Here is a 23,805-nt window from a genome sequence, read left to right on the forward strand (position 1 = left end):
AGGAGCCCCGCGCCGGCCTATGCGAGGCTGCCGTGCGGAGCGATGCTCGGCGTGCTGCCTGGGGTCGCGCGCTGCGGCTGCCTGGTCTGCGGCGCTGAACTCGCCGTCGACCCCGTGCGCCTCCCTCCGCGGTACTTCCTGTCCGCCGCCGTGGGGTTGCAGCCCTGCCGTCACACCCGGAGGCTGAGTGCTGCCGCGGGAGGCTGCAGCGTGGGGGTGCTGCAGCCATATCGTCGCGCCGCCGCGAGGGCTTCTGCTGTTGTCCTCGGAGGCCGGGCACCGCCGCGCGGGGCTACAGGCATGCCATCACGCCGCCGCGGGGGCTGCAGCTCGCCTGCTTTCATCCCCGTCCCGAAAGGCCGGGCGCCGCCGCGGAGGCTGCAGCCATGGCGTCGTCCCCAGAGGCTGGGCGGCGCTGCGGGTGCTGCAGCTGCGACTGCGCGGGAGATGGCGACGGCGAGAGGGCGGGCGCGGATCGGCCCCAGCGGTCTGCGGAGCCTGCTGATGCGATGGACCTGGCGAGGGATGGCGAAGAGGTCAGCAGGAGAGAGAGGCGAGTGAATGGAGGACGCAGGCGATTGAGAAGAAGATACAAGCAAGAGAGGTAACAGGAGAAGATCTGGGACCAAATTGGTCCATTAACTTAATTTGTGAAATCAAATTGAAAAGAAAGAAAGAGAAATTAAGAAAAAGAGAAGAAACCCTACGAATCAAAAGAATTGGCAGGTGGAGGGTTATATTTTGAGAGGCTTGCGAATTGAGGGTTAAAATATACGAGGTGTACGAATTCAGTGTCAAATATCAAAATTTCTCTTTTTTTTCGCTTAAGGGAAAGTAATCTTGAGCCGCGCGTGGTGTGTTCAGTTGACCAGAATCTCAACACTGAACATCATCAGTGCATTTGGTAAATTCTGAAGGGAGAAACAGGATAACACGAGAAACGATGACACTTTTCCGGATTGATTAATCTTGAGCCACGGATTATTATGACGAGAAACTGAAACTGAACTGACGACGACGATCGCTTTGCGCTTCGTTTCAGAAGAACCGTGAGGCATGAGCCAGGAATATATTCTGCTGCTGCTGGTCATTCACTGTTCCAATATCTCCTTCCGTGATGCTCCAGCAACAACTCCTTCCCCTAGAGGCATGTGGATAGAACCTGCAAGATTGGGAAGCGCTTTATCCTTGCAGGGCTCATGGCTCATCCGTTCATCCGCCGAGTCGATGACTGTTGCACGATGCCCCGGCCGCAATAATTGGCGCACCGGGCACCCACCAATCACCCACTGTTCTGTGCTCTCTTCTCTTCTCGCCGTGCAAGTTACACGACGGGCGTGGGCGCCCGTGAGCCGTCGTTTTCGTTATCTGCATGAATGATTTTGCATCTGCAACTGCAATGCAGCCAGGCTCCCCTGTCGTCCCCATCTCTGGACGACGCAGCCAATATGGCGACGACCCGTGCACAGGTGCGGCGGTCATGTCGTCTCCCGATCGCACAAGATTCTGATTCGGCCCGGTGGAGCGTTCGTTCTTCTGGAGAAGGCCTCAAGGTTTTCCGTCTGAGCCTGACTCTGAATTATTGGCCCTGGATTCTGCAGACCTGAGCACCAACAGTCCAACACTACCTGATCAGTCAGGTTAGTTACGCTAAACTGATCCCAAAAGGGTCTAATTTTCTAAACCAAGGTGCTGGTTGATGCTTCCAACAGTCAGCGAATGGCCAGCTTTTGCACAGCATAAACTGTTCAACAACGCCTCATTCATCTCTGGTATTTCTGCCTCATCTCCTTGCATATATGCAGCCCTTCTTCATCCCAGCATAAAAATTGATTACATGTAAGTAACTTTGTGAAGAACATCCTTTTTCTTGCTGCGATATCATGGCCGACAGACACCCAGCCTACATAGAGTGCTCGAGAGTAAAGCGAATGAAACCACTGCAGCGAAATTCCCTTTTCCCTCCAAAAGATCAAGAGAGAGAAAGGAGAGAGCTCATCACTCACCGGCCTCTCTTTCTTCTCCCTCTCTCCCAGTCTCTGTCTATCCATATTCCTGCTCCCAAAGCAGGTGGTGGTCCCGGGCTCGCTCGCGTCCATTCTTTCCCGGGCATCGCCGCGCGTCGCCATGCGTCTCCCCCGCCACGCCGCCGGGGCTATTTATACCCCTCCGCTCGCCCTCGCCATTCCTCATCACAAGCGAAGCAGAGCACAAGAAGCACCGCACCTTCTTCAGCACCAGCTCCTGCTCGTGATCAACAAGATCAGCATGTCTTGCTGCGGAGGCAACTGCGGGTGCGGCTCCGGCTGCAAGTGCAGCGGCGGATGCAACGGGTAGGAATCTAATCGAACCTGATAGCTGATATCATCAATTCAATTCCATGACGGAATCTGTAGCAGCTGATCGTATATCTGACGAATGTGTATGATCCACCTGTATGCAGCTGCAAGATGTTCCCTGACGTGGAGGCTGCCTCCACCACCACCACCATGGTCATCGCCGCCGCCAGCAGCAAGGCGTAAGTCGTGGGGAATCATCCTCTATTAGTTTCGTCTCCGATTCGATCACCGCCGCCGCTGCGATGTCACTCAAACTCAACCTTGACTGCCTGTGCGTGTGCAGGAGCTCCGGCGGGTTCGAGGCGGCCACCGAGAGCGGCGGCTGCGACTGCAACACCTGCAAGTGCGGCACCAGCTGCGGCTGCTCCTGCTGCAGCTGCAACTGAGGCGGCCATGCGCCGCCGCCATGGAGCACGAGGAGGAAAGGAGAAGCCCCCCGGCGTAGTATATAGTAGCAGCGTCTAAATAAGATCTTGCCAACTGCGCCATCCATCATCTACCGTGTCGTAACATTCATGGTCGCCTGCCGTGTCTCAGCTGGGGTTGTCTGAACGTCTGGTGATCGACGATGCATGCCGTTCGTCGATCTCGTGTGTCCTCCTCGTGCATGCCACCTTTAATATATGTATTTCAGCACTACCTGTGTGCCTGGTCCAAGCGTCACTGCTTTGCTTCTTGCATCTGTGTGCTTGCGAGATGCTACCTGTTTGCTCCTGATTACTGAATGCCTTGTTCAGACTACAAGTACTATGCAAACTCTGAAGAGAACAACATGTGGACAGAGAAAACAGTTTCTCTGACCAAACCATGGACAGCCATCTGAAGAAACAGAAAACAGGATCATGTATGTGTTTTCCTGATCGTGCATGCGCAAACTCATTTCAGTAGTAAGGCACCAGCCTGCTTTTCGATAGCACAAACTTGGAGAGCAGAGGAGAATCTGAAGAGAAACAGGCAGCCATGTTTATTTATGTCCAATCATCATCTGACGATTGTCAGCAGGCAGCGTTACAACACTGGCCCCGGATGTGCATGACCAGACTCATGAACACCGGACGGCAGTGAACATATCTCTCGAAGAGAGCCAGCTGATCACATGCACCGCCCATTTGATGCCTACCCAAGTACCTGCCAAATGTCACACCTTTCAAAACTCTGAAAAGACTCCGCAAAATGCAGAGTACCCTGAGAACCGAAACAGCAACAGGGCGAGCTACAGTTTATGACTACTATTAATTTGACATTTTCCTTTAGTTAATGGAATATGGATACCTAATTGAGCCAAAAGTTCCGAAGAGTAATTCCGACATAGTCAGAAATCTAATTAAACCACTAACCTCATTTTTTAGATTTTTTTAGGAGATTTAAAACAGACCCGTCACCAGCTGAATTTTTTTGTTTCAAAATCCAAAAATCAATACGGCAATTCCTGCCATAACATGTACATGGTACGCTACATTGTTTCAGATTAATTTTGAGTTGAATGAACCTTGGAGAAGACAGAAGAGAATAGACACAAAGAAAAAAGTGAAAGCAGAAACAGATGAAGGAAAACAAAAGTTGGAGAATCTGTGAGCGTCCAGTCTAATCATGCCCCAGCATCCAATACACATACATAGTGGTGCCTACAAATCATCCATGTTTTTTTTTCAGCGCCTCTCTTCAAGTCAATTGGACACTTTGTAAGTATTTTAAGAAGTATCCTATACCCTTGCTGTAGAGCAGCAGTAATCAATAATAATCCTCTTCATCCTACTCTTTTCAAACAAAATCATCTCCGTCTTCTTATTTTCTCTTCACGTTTGAAACGGGTTCCATTTGAACTCCGGGGAATCGGAACGTGTTTCTTTTTTTCCTTCCTCTTCAATCAGCTTTCTAACCGAGAAGTCCATAGTTACAATTTTATTTGTTGGGGGTTTAGCATTTTCCATCGGATGTTTTATTGTCACACTGATCCTGATGTCAGCAAAAAAGTAAATAGCATGGCAATTTTGAAGTGACACTGTAAATAGGTTAGGAACCCTTCGCCCGATTTTTTATGCATTCCTTACCGATCAAGTTTACACCGAAACAGTTAAGATTGAGCCCATCAACAGATCATGAATACTACTAAATCTGGTACTACGACTTAAGACTTTATGAGCAACCTTCACCAGTGTTGTACTCATACTCCGCCATGATCTACAAATAGTCAAACAACAAACAAATTCTCTCTAGCTATCATATCCAACAACGTCACAAGGCACCAGCTAGATCACGCATGCTGCAAGCTAAGATCCGGCGGGATATTCGCGGCGATTCATCGGCACCGGTACACATACTAATACTTCATCTCATTGTTTAACACTGCCACACGCATGAAAAGTCCACTTGCTCCATCCTAAATAAAATTACGTTTGAATTCTCATGTATATACGCAAGTAGTGCCACCGTATACCAAAAGAGAGGGAAAAAATTACTCCAGCCTGGGGATTGACTTGGGGTTGCCCCGTCCAATCGCCGGCTTTGTTTAGAGCTGAACTCACCACTGCGCAAATTAAAATGGCCCTCTCTTGCGCTGCAGGTGCTGGGTGTACTCCCCACCGGTTAGTATAATCCTGCTCCTGAACTTTCCTTGGTTACAAAAGTCAGCGCAGGTGCATGTAGTTTATGAACCTATGTATGGTGATGAACTGATGTCTGATGATGATGTGCTGCAGATGTGGGCGTGGCGTAGCATCAGAGAAACGGGCAGATTTGTAATGCAACTTGAGCTTGAGCAGCAGGGCAACTTGCTGATCCGTCTCATTGTGTCCATCTGCATGTACTGGCAGCTGGTTTCAAGTGATTGGCTCTTCAGAAATCCCAAGGAAGAAGAATGCCAAAGGACAAAGTGATTTCAGACATCCAAATTAGAGGTTTGATGATGAGTTATACTACACTAGACGCGTAAAGATTATTGGGTCCCAAAAGAGTTTTATACCAGAAGACGTGTATACATTTCTGATGCAAATACGGCATCTCAAATGTATGTAAAAAGGACCGGACGTCACGACACGTTGAGCGCCGGCCCAAACTAGTCACACACCCTGAACCGCCAAAGCAGCTTGCAATGGTATTCTACTCGTCAGAATCAAAAGTCAACTTGGATTACGAGGATAAAGAAACCCTGATCGCAGAGACAAGAAAACAAATGCAAAGAGATAGATCCTGGTCAACTCCATAAACAAACCTTATTTGCTCGCGGCAATGTCAACGCCCCCCCGTTCCTTCTTGCGGCCCATTTTTTGCCCCCGACCGGCGCCACATTCCCCGATGCCAATCCAGATCCGGCGACGCCGACACGCTGCCTATCTCGTCCACGTCTCGTCGCCGTCGCCATGGGCAACCGCGTGGCGAGGCTGGCGGCGCCGTGCTTCGCGCCGGCCCACGGCGCGCGCGGCCACCGCGCCGACGGCTGGGGGGCGGCGGACGTGCACACCAACGGGGCGCTCGATGATGGCAGCAGCAGCATCGGCCACATTCTCAGCTTCGATGGCCGCGAGGGCCCGGTGTTCGCTGGCGCCATCCACGGCGTCTTGCTGCCGTCGAATCAATCCACGTTGGGCTGCGCGGCGGGCGGCTCCGTTCTCAACGATCAGATGTCGTTCTCCGGCTCCTCGTCCTTCGACAGCTCCAACTCGTTCTCGTTCCGGACGCTCCAGCCGCGACAGTACTCGGGGCCGCTGGAGTACAGCACGTCGCCGTCGACGTCCGCGACGACCTCCGGCGTGTCCGTGGCGCGGCAGGCCCCGCGCACCGACGAGCAGATCCTCGCCGACCTCTACGCGACGCGGCACCGGCGCCAGTGCCTGCAGCAGCAGGCGTCCAAGACGAGCCCGCTGCTCGGCGGCCTCCGCAGGGCCGTGGCGTCGGTGCTGCGTGCGGGCCCCTGCGTGTCCCCCGGCAGGAACCAGGACAGCGGCGAGCACGCCGTGGCGGCCGGCAACAACGGCGCCGGCATTTGCGCGGCGATCGGGAGCCACGCGGAGAGCAACAGCAGGAACGGCGAGGCCGCGACGGGCGACGGCGCGGCGAGGGTGCAGTGGGCGCGCGGGAAGGCCGGGGAGGACAGGGTGCACGTCGTCATGTCGGAGGAGCACGGATGGATGTTCGTCGGCATCTACGACGGCTTCAACGGCCCCGACGCCACCGACTACCTCGTCGCCAACCTGTACGCCGCCGTGTGCCGCGAGCTCAACGGCGTGCTCGCGGAGGACGTCGACCCTGCCGATCGTCCCGACTGGAAGCCGCCGCCGCGGTGCAACGGCCACCGCACGGCGCGGAGCCACGAGCAGGAGGTGCTCGACGCGATGGCGCGCGCCCTGGAGAGCACAGAGGCGGCGTTCTTCGCGGAGGCGGAGGCGCGCGCGGCGGAGTGCCCGGAGCTGGCGATGATGGGGTCGTGCGTGCTGGTGGTGCTGATGAAGGGCGCCGACGTGTACGTGATGAACGTCGGGGACAGCCGCGCCGTGCTGGCTCAGCGGGTAGAGCCCGACCTCGCCGGCGTCAACGAGGAGATCAATCGGCAGCTCGACGCGTGCGAGATGGAGGAGCTCGCCGCGCTGCAGCTCACCAAGGACCACAGCACCAGCGTCTACAAGGTGAACGACGATCACTGACTACTACTACTTTATGGCTTGCTCGCTGGTTTGACACATCGATTCTTAGTTCAAGTTGTTGCGTTTGATCGATGCAGGAGGCGAGACGGATCAGGAGCGAGCACCTGGATGATCCTGCCTGCATTGTGAATGACAGGGTGAAGGGTTCTCTGAAGGTTACAAGAGCCTTCGGAGCTGGCTACCTAAAAGAGGTGTGTACCAACTACACCTGTAAACGGAAGATTAGGTAGCTCATTCTTCATTGCTGAAAAAATTAGAGAAGCCATTCATTGATGTATCCGTCGGTGTTGCAGCCCAGGTGGAACGAGGCCCTCCTGGAGGTTTTCCGGGTGAATTACGTCGGGACGTCGCCGTACATCACCTGCCGGCCCTACCTCCAGCACCACCGGCGGGGTTCGCGGGACAAGTTCATGATCCTCTCCTCCGACGGACTCTACGACTACTTCACCAACGAGGAGGTGGTGGCGCAGGTGGAGGCCTTCACCGCCAGGTACCCCGACGAGGACCCCGCCAAGTACCTCAGCCACGAGATCCTCCTCCGCGCCGCCAACCAAGCCGGTGAGTGTGTTCCTGATTAACCAGTGGAAAAATTGGAAAATCAAAGATGTTACTGGTAGTGCTTAGTATATGCTTACGAGGACCAAACCAAATTATTGTGATGATGCATGTAGGGATGGGGTTCCATGAGTTGCTCGAGGTTCAGCAAGGCGACCGAAGGAGATACCACGACGACGTCTCCATCATCATCATCTCGTTGGAGGGGAAGATAGGTCATAGGTCTGTGAACTTTGTCACTACTGATCATGACATTGTAATGGTAGAATGAATTATACTAATCTGCAATGTACATTGTAAAAAAAACAAAGATTAATTTTGAAGGACAGTAGTACCACACAGGGAGAATTAGCTAGCTAGCCACAAAGGCAGTGAGCAAAAGTTTTGGCGGCAGTTCCTCTTGTTTGAATAAGCACCCCCCCCCCCCCCCTACATAGAGGGGTTGTATTGTTTGAATTGAGTTGACAGGTTTTTAGTTAAAGCTGTGACAAGTTACAATGGATTTTGCGAATGACCCTTCAGCTGATTTGGTTAGAGGATCCAGGTCCTAGGTTCAACTTCACCGTGGGAACGAATTTTAGACTGGGTTAGTTTCCTCTTAACGAAATACGGTGGGACGGTGGGGCCGGGTCGAGTTTTTCAGTTACAATGGATTTTAAAGATGGACTATGAAATGACGAGCAGACGTGCCATATTCTTAGTTGCGATTGGGAGAATGGACAAGAACGGACACTTGGGCCAAAAGCCTTGCTTTTCTCGCTGGCGGGCCTAAAAGGCCGAAGGATACGGAGCGGGATTCAGCGTGGCCCAAGCAAAAGCAGCCCAGCCCTAAACGAGGCACGCGCGGCCACTAACCGCAGAGCGACACTGCCACTGCCGACCGTCGCGATCAGATCCTGCGCTGCCCCGACCATGCCGCCGTCGTCGCCGCCGTCCTCCGCGTCGGCCCCGGCCTCGCACCACCTGCGCCTCTGGTTGCGCCGCCGCGGCCGGGCCGGCGCAGCCGGGGCCACCTTCGCCGTCGCGCTCCTCGCGGCCGCGCTGCTGCTCACGCTCTCTTACTACGCCTCCGCGCCCCTCGCGTCGGACGACTCCGCGACCGGACGCAGCCCCGCCCTCGTCGGTCTCACACTCGTACGCCGAGCTCAGGAGAAGGGCGCGCGTAAGTTCCCGCTTCTCAATTCCCCTGCCGTTTTTCAAATTTCAACGCCGCTTTCTCTGGCTTCGGTTCCTCACTACTCCACTACCTAATCGAAACTGGATTTGTTGTTTCTGTTTGGAGTTTGTGCTCACGGTTAGAGTGGGACTTTTTGCTGTTATTTTTGCAGTCTGCTTGGATGGGAGCGCGCCAGGGTACCATCTGCAGAGAGGGTCTGGGACAGGATCGCAGAGCTGGCTAATCCACTTGGAGGTAGGTGACGTTTTCAATCGAGTACAATTTTGGTACAGACTCGTACACCTTTGGTCTTATAGTTAGTTTGTACAATTCATGCGTTGTGAATTTGAATTCCAGGTATCGAAATGAGTTCAGAAGTGAGAATTGTCTGTCACTGAAGTTGTTTCATAATGATAGGCACTATTTGCTTGTGTGTGCTGTTAAGATGGAAAAAGCTTTCTAACTCCACTTCTTTTTCTGGTTGTTCCGCTCTGTCGGGTCGATGATTGATTTGCAATGCCTATGTTAGGAGCATATAAATGTATACCAATGTGATAGGCTAAGGAGCATTTTCCATTTTCAGCAAAACATAATGTTGCAGTATCCGTAGTGGTGTAGTGATACTCTGTTAAGGGTACTACAATATGATTGTCCGTTGTTTCAGTGCTTTATTCTTCTGTTCCCTAAATTCCCTATGTTTCATGACCACTAGGGTGGAGGCTGGTGCCGTAATCTTAAGTCATGTGCGTCACGTCAGAGATCAATTTTGGGCTCATCCCGGTACATGGAACGCCAGGTTGAGTTTACCGGAATCTTGCGCGATGATAAATCCCAAAATCCTGGTATTGATGTTTCCTAACTGTCTGATGTTTCATGTTTGTCACCTTTCCTTTTATGATGTGTCTTGCTAAAGAAATTGCATGATGTGTTTCTGTGTCTGAAACTCTGAATTGCAATGTTACACTCATTAATATGTCTTCAGACCTCGGGAGTTGTGCCTGCAGAGAAGTTTGTCTTTACTGTTTACAGTTTTTTCAGAAGCATCAAGTCCTCGTCAATTTTCTAACCGTTCTTGAATTGGTATTTTACATATTAACCAGTTACTCCCTCCAGTCGACATTTCTGACAATTTTTGTACTAGCGCCAGGCAAACTCCCCCAGTCGGAACGACATGTATTTCCAACCAGAGCGAGTAGATTATACTTCACTAATTATCATATTCACTAAATGTAATTGGCTAGCTCGCAGTCTGTTTTAGTTTAATTTACAGTTTTCCAGTTAACTGTGATCAGCATTACATCTCAAAAGAGAGTCGTTCCTTTAGTAACTATAAATGCTTTCAACTCTGTCTTAATTTCTCACTGCAAACAGTGAATTTCTGAATTCTTTACTTCAGCAGTTAAATGGTCATTATGGTGTATTATGTCACAATATTTTCATATATTCATACCTCTCTTAATTTGCAGATTTTTACAACTGGAATAAAGTGAAGATAAGGTATTGCGATGGGGCATCATTTTCTGGGAATGTCAAAGATGAGTTGCAGGTCTGATTTGCTTATTTTCCAACAAATGTGCTGTACAATCACTGTGTATAATGTGTTATTCCGTGAATTTGTGCAGAATGGCACAAGATTCTTCTTCAGAGGCCAGCGTATCTGGGAGGCAGTTATGAACGAACTTGTATTCAAGGGGCTCAGAAATGCTAAACAGGTCATTACTTGCAAGCAGAGTCAATTGCCTTCTCTCGCAAAAAAGAAAAGAAAAGAGAAAAATACATTTCTTATTTTGATACTGTATGAATCAATCAGCTACCATCTAGATTCATGAACTTATTATGCTCCATATGTGTTTTAATTTGATTAGGTGAATGTTACATCATAATACCAAAATGTGTCACTGGTGCACGATCAATTTAATATGGATTGTTTCGCAAAGAAACACAATATGAACTGGGTTGTGGTACTGAAAGTTATCTGTAAATAATGGAACCTCACTACTTATTACAATAGTATTAGTCTCATATACTTTTGCATTCATCTAAGGGATCACTCTATCATTAAGTCATTGTCTATGAGCTACTAAAGACTATTTTGGATGGTCTGCATTGATGTTTTCCTGCCTTCTAATACACTGCACCGCACATTCATATGTACTTGGAAGTTTAGTTTCTAGGTATCATGGATGTATATATTGATTTTATACTTCATAATTCATCTTTTCCCATATAAGTAATTCAACCATTATACTGATGGTGTGATGCTGATATTCTATTTCCAGCTTTCAGGCTTTCCTAACAGGATGCTCTGCTGGTGGGCTAGCCACCTACATTCACTGTGATGCTTTTCGTGCGCTGCTACCAAAGGATTCTAGGGTTAAATGTCTTGCAGACGGCGCCTTTTTCCTCAATGTGTATGTTTATGTATAGTATCCTTCTGATTGTTATTGACACATTTTGCCATTTATTTGTTTCTTTTGTCACGTGTGCTGTATGGCTTATCTTTTCACATAAATGTGTGTAGTACATCCTGGTGATAGTCTCAAGGCAGGTTCCAAAAACTGCCAGTGGCAGGAAATCCTATTGGGAGACAGGATTTGCAGGGAAAATTTAGTCTAATTTAGAGAATATGAATGCTATTTCGTTAGAGTTTAGATATCGTTGCTCTTATAGATTTGAAGAATGAAAAGATTATAGAAAAAATTAGTAGTGCTTATATACCAGTCCAAATCCTCAGTAAATTGGCTGGTGACAACTCAGGTACCAGCATCTGACAGCACCAGGAGTTATTATAGGACCTGAAAATGGGACCATCTTAAGTACTTGCACCTCACGGCATTCAATGTCAACAAAAAACCATTTCAATATTCAGATGCATTTTTGAACATGAGAGAAAGGCATTGCCAGTTATATATCTTTCTAGCTGATTAAGCATTTCCAAATGCCAGCCAACAAGCATCAAATTTCACATTTGTTAAATTCACCAATCAGGGATGAGATAGTCCCTTCAGAAAATTTAAAAATACTGGAAAATGGGAATTGTACAACTTTTCTGTGTACTTGGCTATCTGATTCATTTGTTCTGCTCTTCAATTACAGAGAAGACATTTCTGGGAAAAGAACAATGCAGTCTTTTTACAGTGATGTTGTCCGCCTTCAGGTTTCTTTCCATCTCTGACAACCTCCCACCATGTTCTCCTTTTCCAACATTCATGTTTCTTTTCTGAATGCTTTGTTTCAGGGTCTAAGGGAAAGGTTTTCGCACTGTAACTCGAACATGGAGCCAGGCAAGGTTAGTATTTAATGTGTTAATTCTCAGTATAATATAATAATTAGGCTGTATCATCACTCATTGCTATTGCTGAAGTGCTGAACTTATGATATTCTAATGCCACTTATACTGTGTTTCAGTGTTTCTTTCCACGTGAATTTGTAAAACATATTGCCAACCCAGTATTCATTCTTAATCCAGCGTATGATGCTTGGCAGGTATCCTCATCCGTATCCATCAGATTTCAGAGTTGTCCTATTTCTTTGTTAAAATAAAAATATTAATTTTTCAACAAATGCTTGAAACTTTAATTTTCAGGTACAACATGCCTTAGCTCCGGAAGCATCTGACCCTCAGCATTCATGGCTGGACTGCAGACTGGATATTGCCAAGTGCAGCTCTGAGCAACTTGAGATTCTCCAAGGTTGACACACCCTACATATTTTTTTTCTCGAATACACAAGAGAGCTGCGCATCATTGCATTAAGATAGGAAGGAAAGGTCAAAATAGCCGTACAATGCACACCACACACACCCTTCAGCTTTTAGACTGGATCGTCACACCCTACATATAACCTGTTAACTTATCTAGCTTTCCGGATTCATAGTCATGTGTTTTGCCATGCACAATACAAAATTTTTGCAGGTTTCAGGAAAGAACTGCATGACGCCATAAGAGAAGTCAAGCAGAAAAGGGACTGGGGTTTTTATATCAACTCCTGCTTTGTTCATTGTCAATCGTTGAACTCGTTCACCTGGCACTCTCCAACTTCCCCCAGAGTGAACAATAAGGTGCTGTTACAATCATATATGAACTTGGAGATAACAAGCTTGTTACAAATTTTAAAACTCACTTTGGCCATATTGTGCCTGACATTCTAATCTTAAATATGTATTCGCAAACGCTCAACAGAGCATTGCAGAAGCGGTTGGAGACTGGTTCTTCGACAGGAGAGAGGTTAAGGAAATAGATTGTGAATATCCCTGCAACCCGACATGCCACAACTTGGTTTTCGCTAAGCCTTTCAAGATTTGAAGTTTTTGGCCTCCTTTTTCTGTTATGACTTTGTTGTAAAATTAGCAAATAAACTTGTTATTATTTTTTTTCAACTTATGTTGGTGAGCGATACCCTGAAAACAATACTTGACGTAAAGCTGTAAAGTTATCAGAATTATACAATGAGAAGCATGTTAACAGTATTGTTGTGCCATGATGATGCTATTGCTTTGCTGCAAGCTTAACTGATGCTTAACAGTGACCCTGCCTTGTGTCAGAAAACAGGGGAGCTGTCATTTTCCTTACAGGGAGGGCACCCTATAAGGTTGAAGCATCAATCCAATATTCCATTCCATGTGGAGTATGAAGGTAGACGTTTCTGTCGAGCAAGGGGCGCCCAGAACAGTGGCATTTCCCCCTCCAATCCTGATGCAGACGTGCTCAACTTGGACGTGACATCCTCATCAGCTGTGGAAAACTATAGGTACGCTTTCTGTCCTTATCAAACCCATAGTTCTCTTTTCCCTTTTTTTCATACCGAGTGAAACCAGTTTCGTTTTCACTATCTGAGTTAATGGCTCGCTTAGAAGAGCTCCTACTCCTAGAATTTGCTGCTAAATAACTCTGTAGATTAAACAAAGTGTTAAATATCCATATTTAAAGTCTAAACTGGGATTAAGATGACGACCCAGAAGCACCAGTTCTAAACTGTAGTGCCGCAGGCGCAATAAGCCTCGGTATTCTTGGATCACAGTAAGCTAAGTGACAACGACATTGGCGATTGAGTGCTGGGTCATTAGCGCATCAAAGGGCACTACAGAAAGGCAACTTCTGGTTCTCTTTCTGGTCATTTCATCAGCTGATAAACTCAAGGGAAAAAGGTATGATGCCTAGATATTTTTGATTTAGATAGATTAGGGTTTGTATCACCCGATGACGTGCCTCCTTGACAGCTAGCAAAGCTCCACAAATATCTAACTCGCCTGCCTGAGCCTGCCTTCGTCACACACCCTCGAACAACAGCGTTTGGTCAACCACGCGACCTGGAAATGCATCCATGGGAGCTGGATGCATGGATATTTTCCAACACGCTGTGTCCCATTCAAACTAGACTTAAGACTATATTGCCATGTTTGCTTGTCTGTTGCAGCCGTCTTGCAAACTCTGCATGCCGAAGAATTCCTAGCACCGGTTGACGAGTTCTGGAACTCTGAACTTGAGTGCCTAGTCGGCTAGTCCACACGGCAGGGTTTGGCTTAGCTTACACGAGTCAGTCAGCCTTCAAAAGATATGGCTACAATGCTCCACACCTGCTCCTACAGACATCGCCCATCCTCGGGCCATGCTTCAATCAAAACTGTATCATCTATTCTTCCATTTCAGACTCCATCTTGCAATGCAATCTAAACATCCACGATCGTAATTCTTATCATACATCTCACGAGATCATTGCAGCTACCATCCAAAAGAGCGTCCGCCATTCGTTGAAGTTGAAGAGCACACATTTTACCCGGTGCACAGCAACACAACTAGCGTCAAGCTGCGGTGGCAGTGGCTGAGCCATCAACAGTCTGTTCTGGGCTTCTGGCTCCGCCGCAGCCATCACGGACCATTGGCACCAGCCAGAGCTGCGACAGCCGGACGGCGATGGCCGGTGGGCAGGCAGTCCCACCGGAGGTGGTGACCCTCACCAGTCACGCCGCAAGTTAAAGCGGGCGCCGGTACATTGTCATCCCGGCAGGAGCAGGCAGGCGTATCTCACCTCAGACGATCCAAGCCACCGCCATCCATGGACCACCACCGTGCTCTGCCTCCGGCCCGGCGGCCCCATCAGTACACGAGCCCCGCCCATAGAGATGGAGAGCTGCTGATCAGCCAGCCTCTCAGCAGTGCAGAGCAGCCATTTAACACCAAGGCAACAAGACGGCCAAGACCGGGCCCAAGACAGACCGGCAGAGCTCACATGCCATGGCAGGGCACCTTTAGAGCCACAGCTTGGCACCTTCACATCACACCGCTGCTGCAGCATGCACCTTGCAAACAAGTCTGCGTCCTTCATCAGATCACCAGGCCAATCCGCCAGCCACAGTACCCGGCCGTGTCTGTGATGCCATGAATGGAATAGGCATGCCTGTGGTTCAAGCAAGCATAGCATAGGAATGGGACGCCAAGGAATCTATAGCTTGTGGTGGTGACAATGGAATATGGCGCGGCCAGGTGAATCCTGGCACGCCGGAAAAATAGGGCAGACAGACAGAGACATAGCGAGACACTACTTATTTAGCTCCTATCTATATAAACTCACGATCACCTCTCCCGACACATTGCTTGGATTGGGATTGCCCGTCTTCTGACTCTCGGAAAGCCGCTGGCGGTGACGGCTGCTTGGCTTTACCACTTGACCGCCCGCAGGCAGTCTGCTTCACAGGTCGTGCTCGGGCTTGTCCAGGCTGCCACTGTCGCTGTCGACCATCCGGCTCGAGCCGCGCCCGATCTTGGAGAAGGACCCCATGGCGGACGAGAGCCCCTTGAAGCTGCTGCTGCCCCCATCACTGAGGTTGTGAGACCGCCGAGACCGCCGCCGGGATAGCTGCGGGGAGAAGGCTGCCTTCTCGGGGTCACTGGGCGTGCTTGTCCGGGCCACCAGCAGCCGCGAGATGCTGCCGCGGCAGAATGGGCAGGCTGGCGACGGCAGCGTTAGGGTCGTCGGGTTGGGTTTGCTGTGGCAGCACAGCGCCAGCGTGCACGGCGCGCACATCTGGTGCCCGCAGTCCTGCACCTCGATGGTGCATGCCTGGTCGAAGCAGATGCAGCACAGCTCCGAGTCGCTCACCTGTCAGTGAACCCAAATGAATGATTCATTAGCCCCTCATTTGACACCCAGCACACATCAATAAACTACCAAATGAATGTGCCGATGGAATTCAAATTGCACAATCGTCACAGAAGCAATTGAATTTACCTCTGAGGATGCATCGTCCACAACATCGGCATCGCAATGCGAAGGCGACGGCAGAGAGTACTTTGTGCCCTTCAAGATCTTCTTCTCCCTCTCCCTGTTGGCTTCCATCAGGGCTGCTTCCAGGAGAGCCTTTGCTTCCGGATCGAGCTCGCTGATGAACTTAAGTGGGGAAGGCCACACCATGGGCTCAGCTGATGAAGGGTTTAGCAAAGCCGCACATGCTTCGTAGTTGCGCTTCAGTGCAACAGCATAGGGAATTCTCCTGCATGGATCAAAATCATTCGCCATAAGATTCAGCTGAGAGTATGTACAATTCAGCAAAAGGACAATTTGAGAGCAGCACGGTCAACATCTGGTCCCTCATTGAATTTTTCAAGTCTGGATTCGGCAAGTGGGTGGTGACTCCACTTGCAAATGTGAATTCAGCAAATGGTTGATGACTCCTCCACTTGCTAGTAGGCAAGTCGAGTTGAACAAGGGACACAGGGGCCAGTTGTTTTTGTTTCTTATAATCACAACCAACAAATAACTTGGTAATCGGAACAATAACTATATACAAAGGTTTCAGGCCTTGAGCTATAAATTAATTGCATGTCAAGGATGTGGTGCTCACCCTGCAGAGTCCCTTTGGAGACGATCTGCTCCCCAGGCAAGCAGTTTCCGGATGCAATCCAGGTTCCCACTGCGAGCAGCCAGATGCAACGATGTGCTACCAGGGAACCTGCAGCAGAGAGCAATACACGAATCAGCATCTGCAATCTGACTGAGGAAGAGCCAATTGAGCCGATCCCCTCGCTAATGGAGGCAGCGGCAAGATCAGCAAGATTACCCGTACGAGCCGGTCAAAGCGGATACAATGGCGCCGTTCTCCAGCAACATCTGCACGCACCCTGGCCGCCCCTGCCTGGCCGCGAGATGCAGCGGCGTGGCGCCGTGGTCGTCCCTGACGTTGACGAACCGGGCGAAACCCCTGCCAAGCTTCGACAGCAACGAGTGAGTGGCACGGACATATCGCCGGGGAACAGAGTCAGACAGCCACGAGGAGGCAAAGATCTCACCATGAGTCGGCCACCGGCGTCGTCTGCGCCGCCGAGAGGATGGCCTGCAGGCAGTCGACATGGCCGAAGTAGGCAGCGTGGTGCAGGCAGCTCCGCCCGTGTACCGAATCGAACATCAAGATCTGATGCACAGATCGAACTCATGATTAGCGAGTGAGTCTTGCAGGCGGCGGAACCATGAGGGCAAGGAATTTGAAGCTTTGCTCACATTGGCGCCGGCCTGGAGGAGCCTGAGCACGCAGTCAATCTTGCCGTGCATCGCCGCGAGCATCAGCGGAGTCTGGAGCACAAACAACAAGAAGCAAGCAGAAAAGGATGAGATTTTTGTCCTTTCAGGGGGTAAAAAAGGGAGATTTGTCAGCAGCTAGCAGAGAGATCCTTGCAAGTTGCAAGCAAAAAAGGCGTCAGTTTGATGGGATCCAGCACCTGCTTGTGCCGATTCACAACGTCCGGCGGCACCCCGTTATCCAAGATCATGGACAGCACCTGCAGGAAAAGCAGCAAGAGATGGGTTGGTTCAGAGGCCGAGGAGAAGAACTGGAGGAGGGGATCCATGGCGCGGGTGACAGGGCAGGAGGAGCGACCTCGAGGCGCCCATTGGCGGCGGCGATGTGGAGCGCGGAGAGGCGGTCGTAGAGCGTGGCGCGGCGGGCGAGGGAGGTGTCGGCGGCGAGGAGCGCGGCCAGGGCGTCGAGGTCCCCGAGCTGCGCCGCGCGGAAGTAGTCGTGCTCGTCGCCGGTGCGGGCGCAGCTGACGCCGTGCCCCATGGTCGCCGGATAGTTTGGTAGGCTTTGGTAAAAAGCGGCTGCTCCGGCCCGACTCCACCCGCCGGCGGCGAAGTGGGGAGGGGGGGAGGTTGGTGCCGGGCGCCGAAGCAGCGTGGAATGGGGAAAGAGAGGAGACGGCTTTACGCCTTTTTATCGACACGCTCCCAGTCAGACCGTCTGTCTCTCTCTATTTAGCCAAAAAAAAGAAACAAACAGAAATTCGAAATATCTCTGATTTCTTTATTGATGAAATCAAACGGGGTAAGTGTAACCGCTAATTGACGTGTCGTTCACTCACAGCCGTCGGATCATCTGATCGGAAGTTGCCCGGTAGAATCACTTTTCATTCTTGTCCAACACAACGGCTTTATTTTTTTTCTCCCCAAAAAACAACGGCCCTTAGCTTGTCCTCTGAAAACTTTGCCCTTTTTTTTTTGCTGCCATGTCACAAATATTCTCCTTTTTTTCGTCGAGGAATTGTTCTCTTATTCTTTTCTTTCGGTGTGAGATTAGATGCTAGCCACTTACAAAGCTGTTTTTCGGACTTGTTTCCGCCATCCATATTCATATGCTCGAAAGCGAAGTGTTTGTTTTGCTTTCAGAAGGCACAAATATAAATACTATGCGATTTCAAAAGGCACATGTAAATCGATGTTATGGTGAAGGGAGAAAAGAAGACATCTGAACGGCCTTCTTTCTGCGAAGTGGGTTTTCTTTGTTTAAAATTTTCCTCATGAGAAGTGAGATTTGAAAGCTTTTGAACGTGTCCAAGAAAGAAGGGCAAATATAATGAAGGACCCCATGCTTGAAATCGTGTCGGCGCTATTGGACAGGTCCCTTTTTTTTTGGGGTGTGGCCTTCACCTTTTCCCTTGTTTTTTCTTTCATCCTAATGGTTGGTGGGTACAACCGCAAGCGTGATGATGGTGATGATTCCTTCCATTGTTGTGGTACTTTTCGGTACAACATCTTGCAAGTAATGCGGCTAAGGAAGGGGCTTTTTCGGGAAAAGCATTTTTATGCCTTTTCTCTGTGAGGTGACAAAATGCTATTATTTGGATCATTTTGTTTTATGCCCAATTCTGTGTGAGCTAAGTACATGTAGCATACCATCTTTGCACAACAAATATGACTACTGCCACCATTGCAATACAGGAGTAAAGTTATATGAGTTTTTGACACAGCAACCACACCACATGAACAAGTAACTAAAGCCGGATCAACTGCGGTGAGCAACACGAGCACGTAAGGGGCATGAATGGTGGACCAGGGAGCTTATTTTTGCATTGGAGGGGAGCCAAGCTGTAAAGCTGGTCTCACTCGCTAGGCCTCTAGGCCATGCCGTGGATGTGATCCTAGCTTTGTTGCGTTGCGCCTTGTTTGTTTGTTTCTTCTGCAGCACCGCGTCCGATGCAACGGGAGTCCCCGGTTCCACCGGGGCACTCAACGTCGTTGGATCGAAGCGCGTGTGCAGACAAACCGAGTTCATCAGATGAAGCGATTAAAATTCGCATCAGTGGCACGCTCCATTACAAAATTCAGGGCAGGGCTAAGCTTCAGGTTTGCATTGGTAAAAAAAGAGAGTAAATTTTAAAGCAGTTTTTTTGTGCTTGATGTTCTCGCAGCACCGGTGATTAGGTGGTGCAGAAGATCTGCGCCAGCCGTCGGTGGGAGCACGTACACGCGCCATTTCCTGGCCTCGACTGGATGTCTGGTTATGGCACTGTATTATGAATTGCATTATGCCGCTTTGCTTTTAGTTTATTTTTGGGCCTTGTTGTCACGTCACACACCTAGGCTACTTGCGTGGTGCAGTGCAGCACCAGGGAGGTGACAGTTCGGACGCGAGTTGTACACGTTGCCTGTCGCACGCACTACGCACATCTCCATCTCATCTTGTATATATATAGTAATACAACAGTAAAAATCCATGGTGCGGCCAGCACTATGCATGGTTAATTTTGGCCATGCTAATAACATGCTTGGAGGTGATGTGGACACCATGCATCTTTAACCTCACAAAACGAGATCTGGTACGATCTGGCAACAAATTTGCGTGCATGTGTGGCGTAACCACACCCACACACAGGCACACACCTCAGGTTTATAGTAATTTTCCTTTTGCAACTTTTACCCTATCTATCAGATTAACTTTGGGCCATACGTAACTGTGGTAAATGCAGTCCGTAGCTTATTAGATGCTTGCCCGTCATTAGCACTGTTGCGGAGGTGGAGGGCGGGCCCCACCGCACACCGTACGTACACCTCCCGTGCGTGGGCCCGGCATGGAGTGGGCCCGGCCATGAGCGCAGGCCAGCGTGGACCGTGTCCCGGTCCTGGTGTGGTAAGAAGTCACGTATATAGAAATTTTCATATTAATTTTTGTAAAAAAAATTTGCAGCGTTAAATTTTATGAAGATCTAATGGTCTAAACTAACTTAAGACTCCATATCAAATACGATTAATAAATTGCTAACTTAGAAATTTTAAAATTTTAAAAAATAGAATATGATCAAAGAGTTCATATCGAAATAGTTCATAGAATCCATTCCGAATATTTGAAATTAAAAATTTTGAAATTAAAAGAGCGCTACATTGGCCAGCCTAGAGAAAACGCACGCAGGAACAGTTCATGTGTGCGACGCTGGGTGTGTGTTCTCGGAAGTCGGATCCGGTCTGATCATATCCCAACAGGCGGCCGATAGATTCTGTGTCGTGCCCGATTTGGATCGCGTTTCCGTGTGCCGCACAAAAGGTGTGTGTTCAAAATGACTCTGCGTTGGAGCTGAGCTTCATGTGGATTGATTCGTGGAACATACGGGAGGAAAATTGATAGTACTCCTACGTGACAGTGCCATCATTGGCTACAAAAGTTTGACAAAAAGTCCATATCGAACATGAGCAATAAATAGATGAGTTTAAGAATTAAAAATATAAAAAAGTAGTTCTTTTTATAGCGATTAAGAAGCAAATTTGGAAGAAAAATAGTAATATAAATAGTATAAGCCAAATACAAATAATAAATAACTAAATTTGAGCTAAAAAGAAATTAAAAGTTCGTAAGCATTTCATGTCAAATATAATTAATAAAGAGCTAAATCTGTAAGTAAAATTAATAAATATGGTTGTTAATTTGTATATTAAGTTTGAAAAACATAGATAAATAAAAGTAGGTGTCAAATATAATTAATATATTATTGCCTCCATTCTAAACTGTAGGTCGTTTTGATTTTTAGAGATTCATAGATTTTGTTACGCAGCTAGGCATACATTATATCTAGGTATATAGTAAATACTATGAATCTAAAAATTAAAAACAACCTACATTTTAGAATAGAGGGAGTATAAAATGAGTAGTGTTAAAATAATCCACCATGTTCAATGAGAGGGTCTAGAAATTCCCATGATAATCAAGAAAAGAGAAGAATTTATACTGTTGTATTTTATTAGGATCTAACAGTCTAAACTAATTTAGTAGTCCATATCAAATATAATTAATAAATAGATAATTTTAGAATTTAGAAATTAATAAAAATTAGGATATGATCAAAAAGTCCATGCTAGATTTGATAACAGGCTGCCCCGACTTGACGAAACTGACCACCAGGCTCGGGCTGAAATTGTCGACCCGCTATAAAAGTCGGGTCGGCATGAGCCGAATATTTTGACCCGAAGCCTGAAACAAATCTAACCCAACCCAAATATTTTGACCCGGAGCCCGAAACAATTATAACCCAACCCGACTTGATCTAAAAATTATACCCAAAAGTCAAGTTTTACCCCGCCTGACCTGACCTGACGCGACCATGAGCGGTTCGGGCTTGCGTTGAATAATCTGGCCTGGTCGGGCTTAGGATGATGGATGAAAACAACGGATTTCTTTTGTCCTTGCCCGATGGATGATCTGATCACGATTAGTTAATAGCTAGATACAAGAGTAAAGAAAATAAGAAAAATAGTAGTTGAGCAAAGAGTCAATATCGAACACGAGTAATAAATAGAAAATTAAAGAATTTAAAATATAAAAAATAGTAGTTAATTTGTATAGTGATAAAAAAAATTAATTAGGAAGAAAAATAGCTAATAAATAGGATAACTAAAATACAAAAAATAAATAACTAAATTTCAGTTAAGAAAGGAAATACATGTTCGTAAACATTTCATGTCAAATATGATTAATAAAATGCTAAATCTAGAACTAAAACTAATAAAATTAGTGGTTAATTTGTATTTGATTTAAAAAAAGCTAAATAAAAGTCTATTTTAAGTATAAATAATAAGAAATTTAAATTTATAAATAAAAGAATGAAAATATATATTTTAATTTCTATTTAGTTGAAAGCAAATTACATGTATAAATAGACATTTATTTCATCGACATTTAAAAGTATGGCTTAAAATCATCACGCTAATAAATATATATATATACACAACATTGATTTTTATAATAATATCAGGGTTTACGTTAATCGAAAGAGTTTGTTGAATATAATTAATATATATACCTCAAATTGGAAACAGTAAAAATATGTACTATTCTACATACATTTGGAAGAAATAAAAAATAAAATCCATATAAATTGATGAATAAATAAATAACTAAATTACAAGGGAAATAATGAGAAATCATATTTTATTTTCAATTGATGTTTGGAAGCAAATTACTTAAATAAAAAGCACGTGCATCTTGCCACTACTGGTATAACTTCTTCTATTGCTTTTATAACGAGTTAACTATTACCTCGATTACATATATGTGTAGCTTTCTTGAGCAGTTATATAATATTGTAGAGTATAACAATTATATCATGGCAATTGCCACCTTCTAACATTCTGTTACTAAATATTAGTTTAGAAAACACTCAAAAGATGTATGCTTTTGCTTTTGAGTTACAAATAAATAAATAAATATTAAACGTTACAAATAATTATGAATCGATAGCTAAGTAGAGGCTGGACTATGATATCTGTTGAACTTTGACATGCCCTTCATCATATTGTCAATATCCCAAACACCAGTACCTTTGGCAATAACATATTTAACCCTGACAATTATTAGGATATGTTTGCTGGGCCTTCTCCAATGATTGCTCCAACAACTTTTTATTGGTAAAGTTCTACCAAATAGGTAAAATTAAACGGCTTCACCTAAAAAACCCATATGAAATCTCAAAACAATTTACAGTAGAGAGTAGGAGGAAAAAACGGCTTTAATAAGCTTTTTCTCCTTTTCTCAAGTTCTAAAGTGTTATCAGAATTACCACATTACCATTAAGAAGCTGCTTTGCTAAAAAAAATTAAAACTATTCTGACTCCACCAAAAATATTACACCATTGAAGCCAAAACTAAATCAATTTTAGAATCTTTTTAAAAAATCAGTTTTAGAAGAAGCCGAAGCCCTACCAAAATAGTCATTAGTGTTCAATTTAGGGAGCGCGTTGACAACCCTGGAAAAAATTATAGGAATGGCTATAGAGAAGCACAATGTAATAGTATTAGCTTGAAGGACAACTATGATTGAAAGAAAGGAGAGAAAAAAATTAACATGAGTCAGATTCCAAAAGGGTGATAACAACCATAGAGGATGATGAGCATAAAGAAGTTCATACCTTACCGACTAAAATAGTAAATTTATAGACGACGTACACGGCACGTGATGGAAAAAAGGTTGCAGCAGCTATAACACAATATAGATGCATATGTGTACGAAGTTTTAAGAATTGAAGATTGTAGAATAAAGCAACACAACAACTAGCTACCCGTGCTATTTACGCGGACCATCTTGGTTCCGATACAATGGATCATCATCCGATCCTCTTCTTCAACAGGGGACGTACGACTGGTCAGGTCGGTCGTCCCTGCTCTCGTCTCCACTCGTGGCGAGTGGTGACCATTTCGCGTTGATCCCATCCATCGCCCGGTCGTTTCCAATGCACGGCGGCGATCATCGAGCTCCTCCATTTTCTTCTGTGGTATACTGGTATGCATTAATGCATTCATACTCGCCCAGCAACATCGAGTAACCAACTGTCATACTACTAGTGAATGGTACCGCGGCAATGG

At 47.0% G+C, this 23,805-nt stretch overlaps 4 protein-coding genes across 4 annotated transcripts; 3 read left to right on the plus strand and 1 right to left on the minus strand.

Annotated features, from left to right (window-relative positions):
* The first annotated feature begins 2,112 nt into the window (after nt 1-2,112).
* LOC112883802 (metallothionein-like protein 2C) lies at nt 2,113-2,996 on the plus strand. Its single transcript, XM_025949034.1, has 3 exons — nt 2,113-2,333; nt 2,444-2,518; nt 2,623-2,996. The coding sequence occupies exons 1-3, from the start codon at nt 2,128-2,130 to the stop codon at nt 2,723-2,725; spliced, it is 384 nt and encodes a 127-aa protein (XP_025804819.1). The 5' UTR covers nt 2,113-2,127; the 3' UTR covers nt 2,726-2,996.
* A 2,702-nt stretch (nt 2,997-5,698) lies between these two features.
* On the plus strand, nt 5,699-7,905 carry LOC112887705 (putative protein phosphatase 2C 46). Its single transcript, XM_025953962.1, has 5 exons — nt 5,699-6,313; nt 6,371-6,961; nt 7,057-7,170; nt 7,273-7,537; nt 7,651-7,905. Exons 1-5 carry the CDS (start codon nt 5,699-5,701, stop codon nt 7,803-7,805), a joined length of 1,740 nt encoding a protein of 579 aa, XP_025809747.1. The 3' UTR covers nt 7,806-7,905.
* A 504-nt stretch (nt 7,906-8,409) lies between these two features.
* Nucleotides 8,410-13,167, plus strand: LOC112884801 (pectin acetylesterase 5-like). Its single transcript, XM_025950376.1, has 12 exons — nt 8,410-8,696; nt 8,863-8,945; nt 9,403-9,532; nt 10,157-10,236; nt 10,313-10,402; nt 10,977-11,101; nt 11,787-11,847; nt 11,929-11,979; nt 12,099-12,176; nt 12,277-12,382; nt 12,605-12,750; nt 12,872-13,167. Exons 1-12 carry the CDS (start codon nt 8,447-8,449, stop codon nt 12,992-12,994), a joined length of 1,323 nt encoding a protein of 440 aa, XP_025806161.1. The 5' UTR covers nt 8,410-8,446; the 3' UTR covers nt 12,995-13,167.
* A 1,922-nt stretch (nt 13,168-15,089) lies between these two features.
* On the minus strand, nt 15,090-17,866 carry LOC112884800 (E3 ubiquitin-protein ligase XB3). Its single transcript, XM_025950374.1, has 8 exons — nt 17,560-17,866; nt 17,402-17,461; nt 17,184-17,255; nt 16,976-17,097; nt 16,747-16,887; nt 16,531-16,638; nt 15,918-16,179; nt 15,090-15,788 (listed from the first exon to the last, which is right to left on the minus strand). Exons 1-8 carry the CDS (start codon nt 17,740-17,742, stop codon nt 15,378-15,380), a joined length of 1,359 nt encoding a protein of 452 aa, XP_025806159.1. The 5' UTR covers nt 17,743-17,866; the 3' UTR covers nt 15,090-15,377.
* Nucleotides 17,867-23,805: the final 5,939 nt, after the last annotated feature.

Source organism: Panicum hallii, chromosome 3 (genome assembly GCF_002211085.1).
Source record: "Panicum hallii strain FIL2 chromosome 3, PHallii_v3.1, whole genome shotgun sequence".
Classification (NCBI taxonomy): Eukaryota; Viridiplantae; Streptophyta; class Magnoliopsida; order Poales; family Poaceae; genus Panicum; species Panicum hallii.

Bases quoted from the DNA above. Each gene is read 5' to 3' on its own strand.
- LOC112883802 (XM_025949034.1), top strand. From the start codon at position 2,128: ATGCGTCTCCCCCGCCACGCCGCCGGGGCTATTTATACCCCTCCGCTC. The intron at 2,334-2,443 runs GTAGGAATCTAA...ACCTGTATGCAG, and splicing joins TGCAGCGGCGGATGCAACGG to CTGCAAGATGTTCCCTGACG. The intron at 2,519-2,622 runs GTAAGTCGTGGG...GTGCGTGTGCAG, and splicing joins GCCGCCGCCAGCAGCAAGGC to GAGCTCCGGCGGGTTCGAGG.
- LOC112887705 (XM_025953962.1), top strand. From the start codon at position 5,699: ATGGGCAACCGCGTGGCGAGGCTGGCGGCGCCGTGCTTCGCGCCGGCC. The intron at 6,314-6,370 runs GCCGGCATTTGC...AGGAACGGCGAG, and splicing joins TGGCGGCCGGCAACAACGGC to GCCGCGACGGGCGACGGCGC. The intron at 6,962-7,056 runs GTGAACGACGAT...TGATCGATGCAG, and splicing joins ACAGCACCAGCGTCTACAAG to GAGGCGAGACGGATCAGGAG.
- LOC112884801 (XM_025950376.1), top strand. From the start codon at position 8,447: ATGCCGCCGTCGTCGCCGCCGTCCTCCGCGTCGGCCCCGGCCTCGCAC. The intron at 9,533-10,156 runs GTATTGATGTTT...CTTAATTTGCAG, and splicing joins TGATAAATCCCAAAATCCTG to ATTTTTACAACTGGAATAAA. The intron at 12,383-12,604 runs GTTGACACACCC...AAATTTTTGCAG, and splicing joins GCAACTTGAGATTCTCCAAG to GTTTCAGGAAAGAACTGCAT.
- LOC112884800 (XM_025950374.1), bottom strand. From the start codon at position 17,742: ATGGGGCACGGCGTCAGCTGCGCCCGCACCGGCGACGAGCACGACTAC. The intron at 17,462-17,559 runs GTCGCTCCTCCT...CTTTTCCTGCAG, and splicing joins CCGCCAATGGGCGCCTCGAG to GTGCTGTCCATGATCTTGGA. The intron at 17,098-17,183 runs GTGAGCAAAGCT...TCTGTGCATCAG, and splicing joins TCCTCCAGGCCGGCGCCAAT to ATCTTGATGTTCGATTCGGT.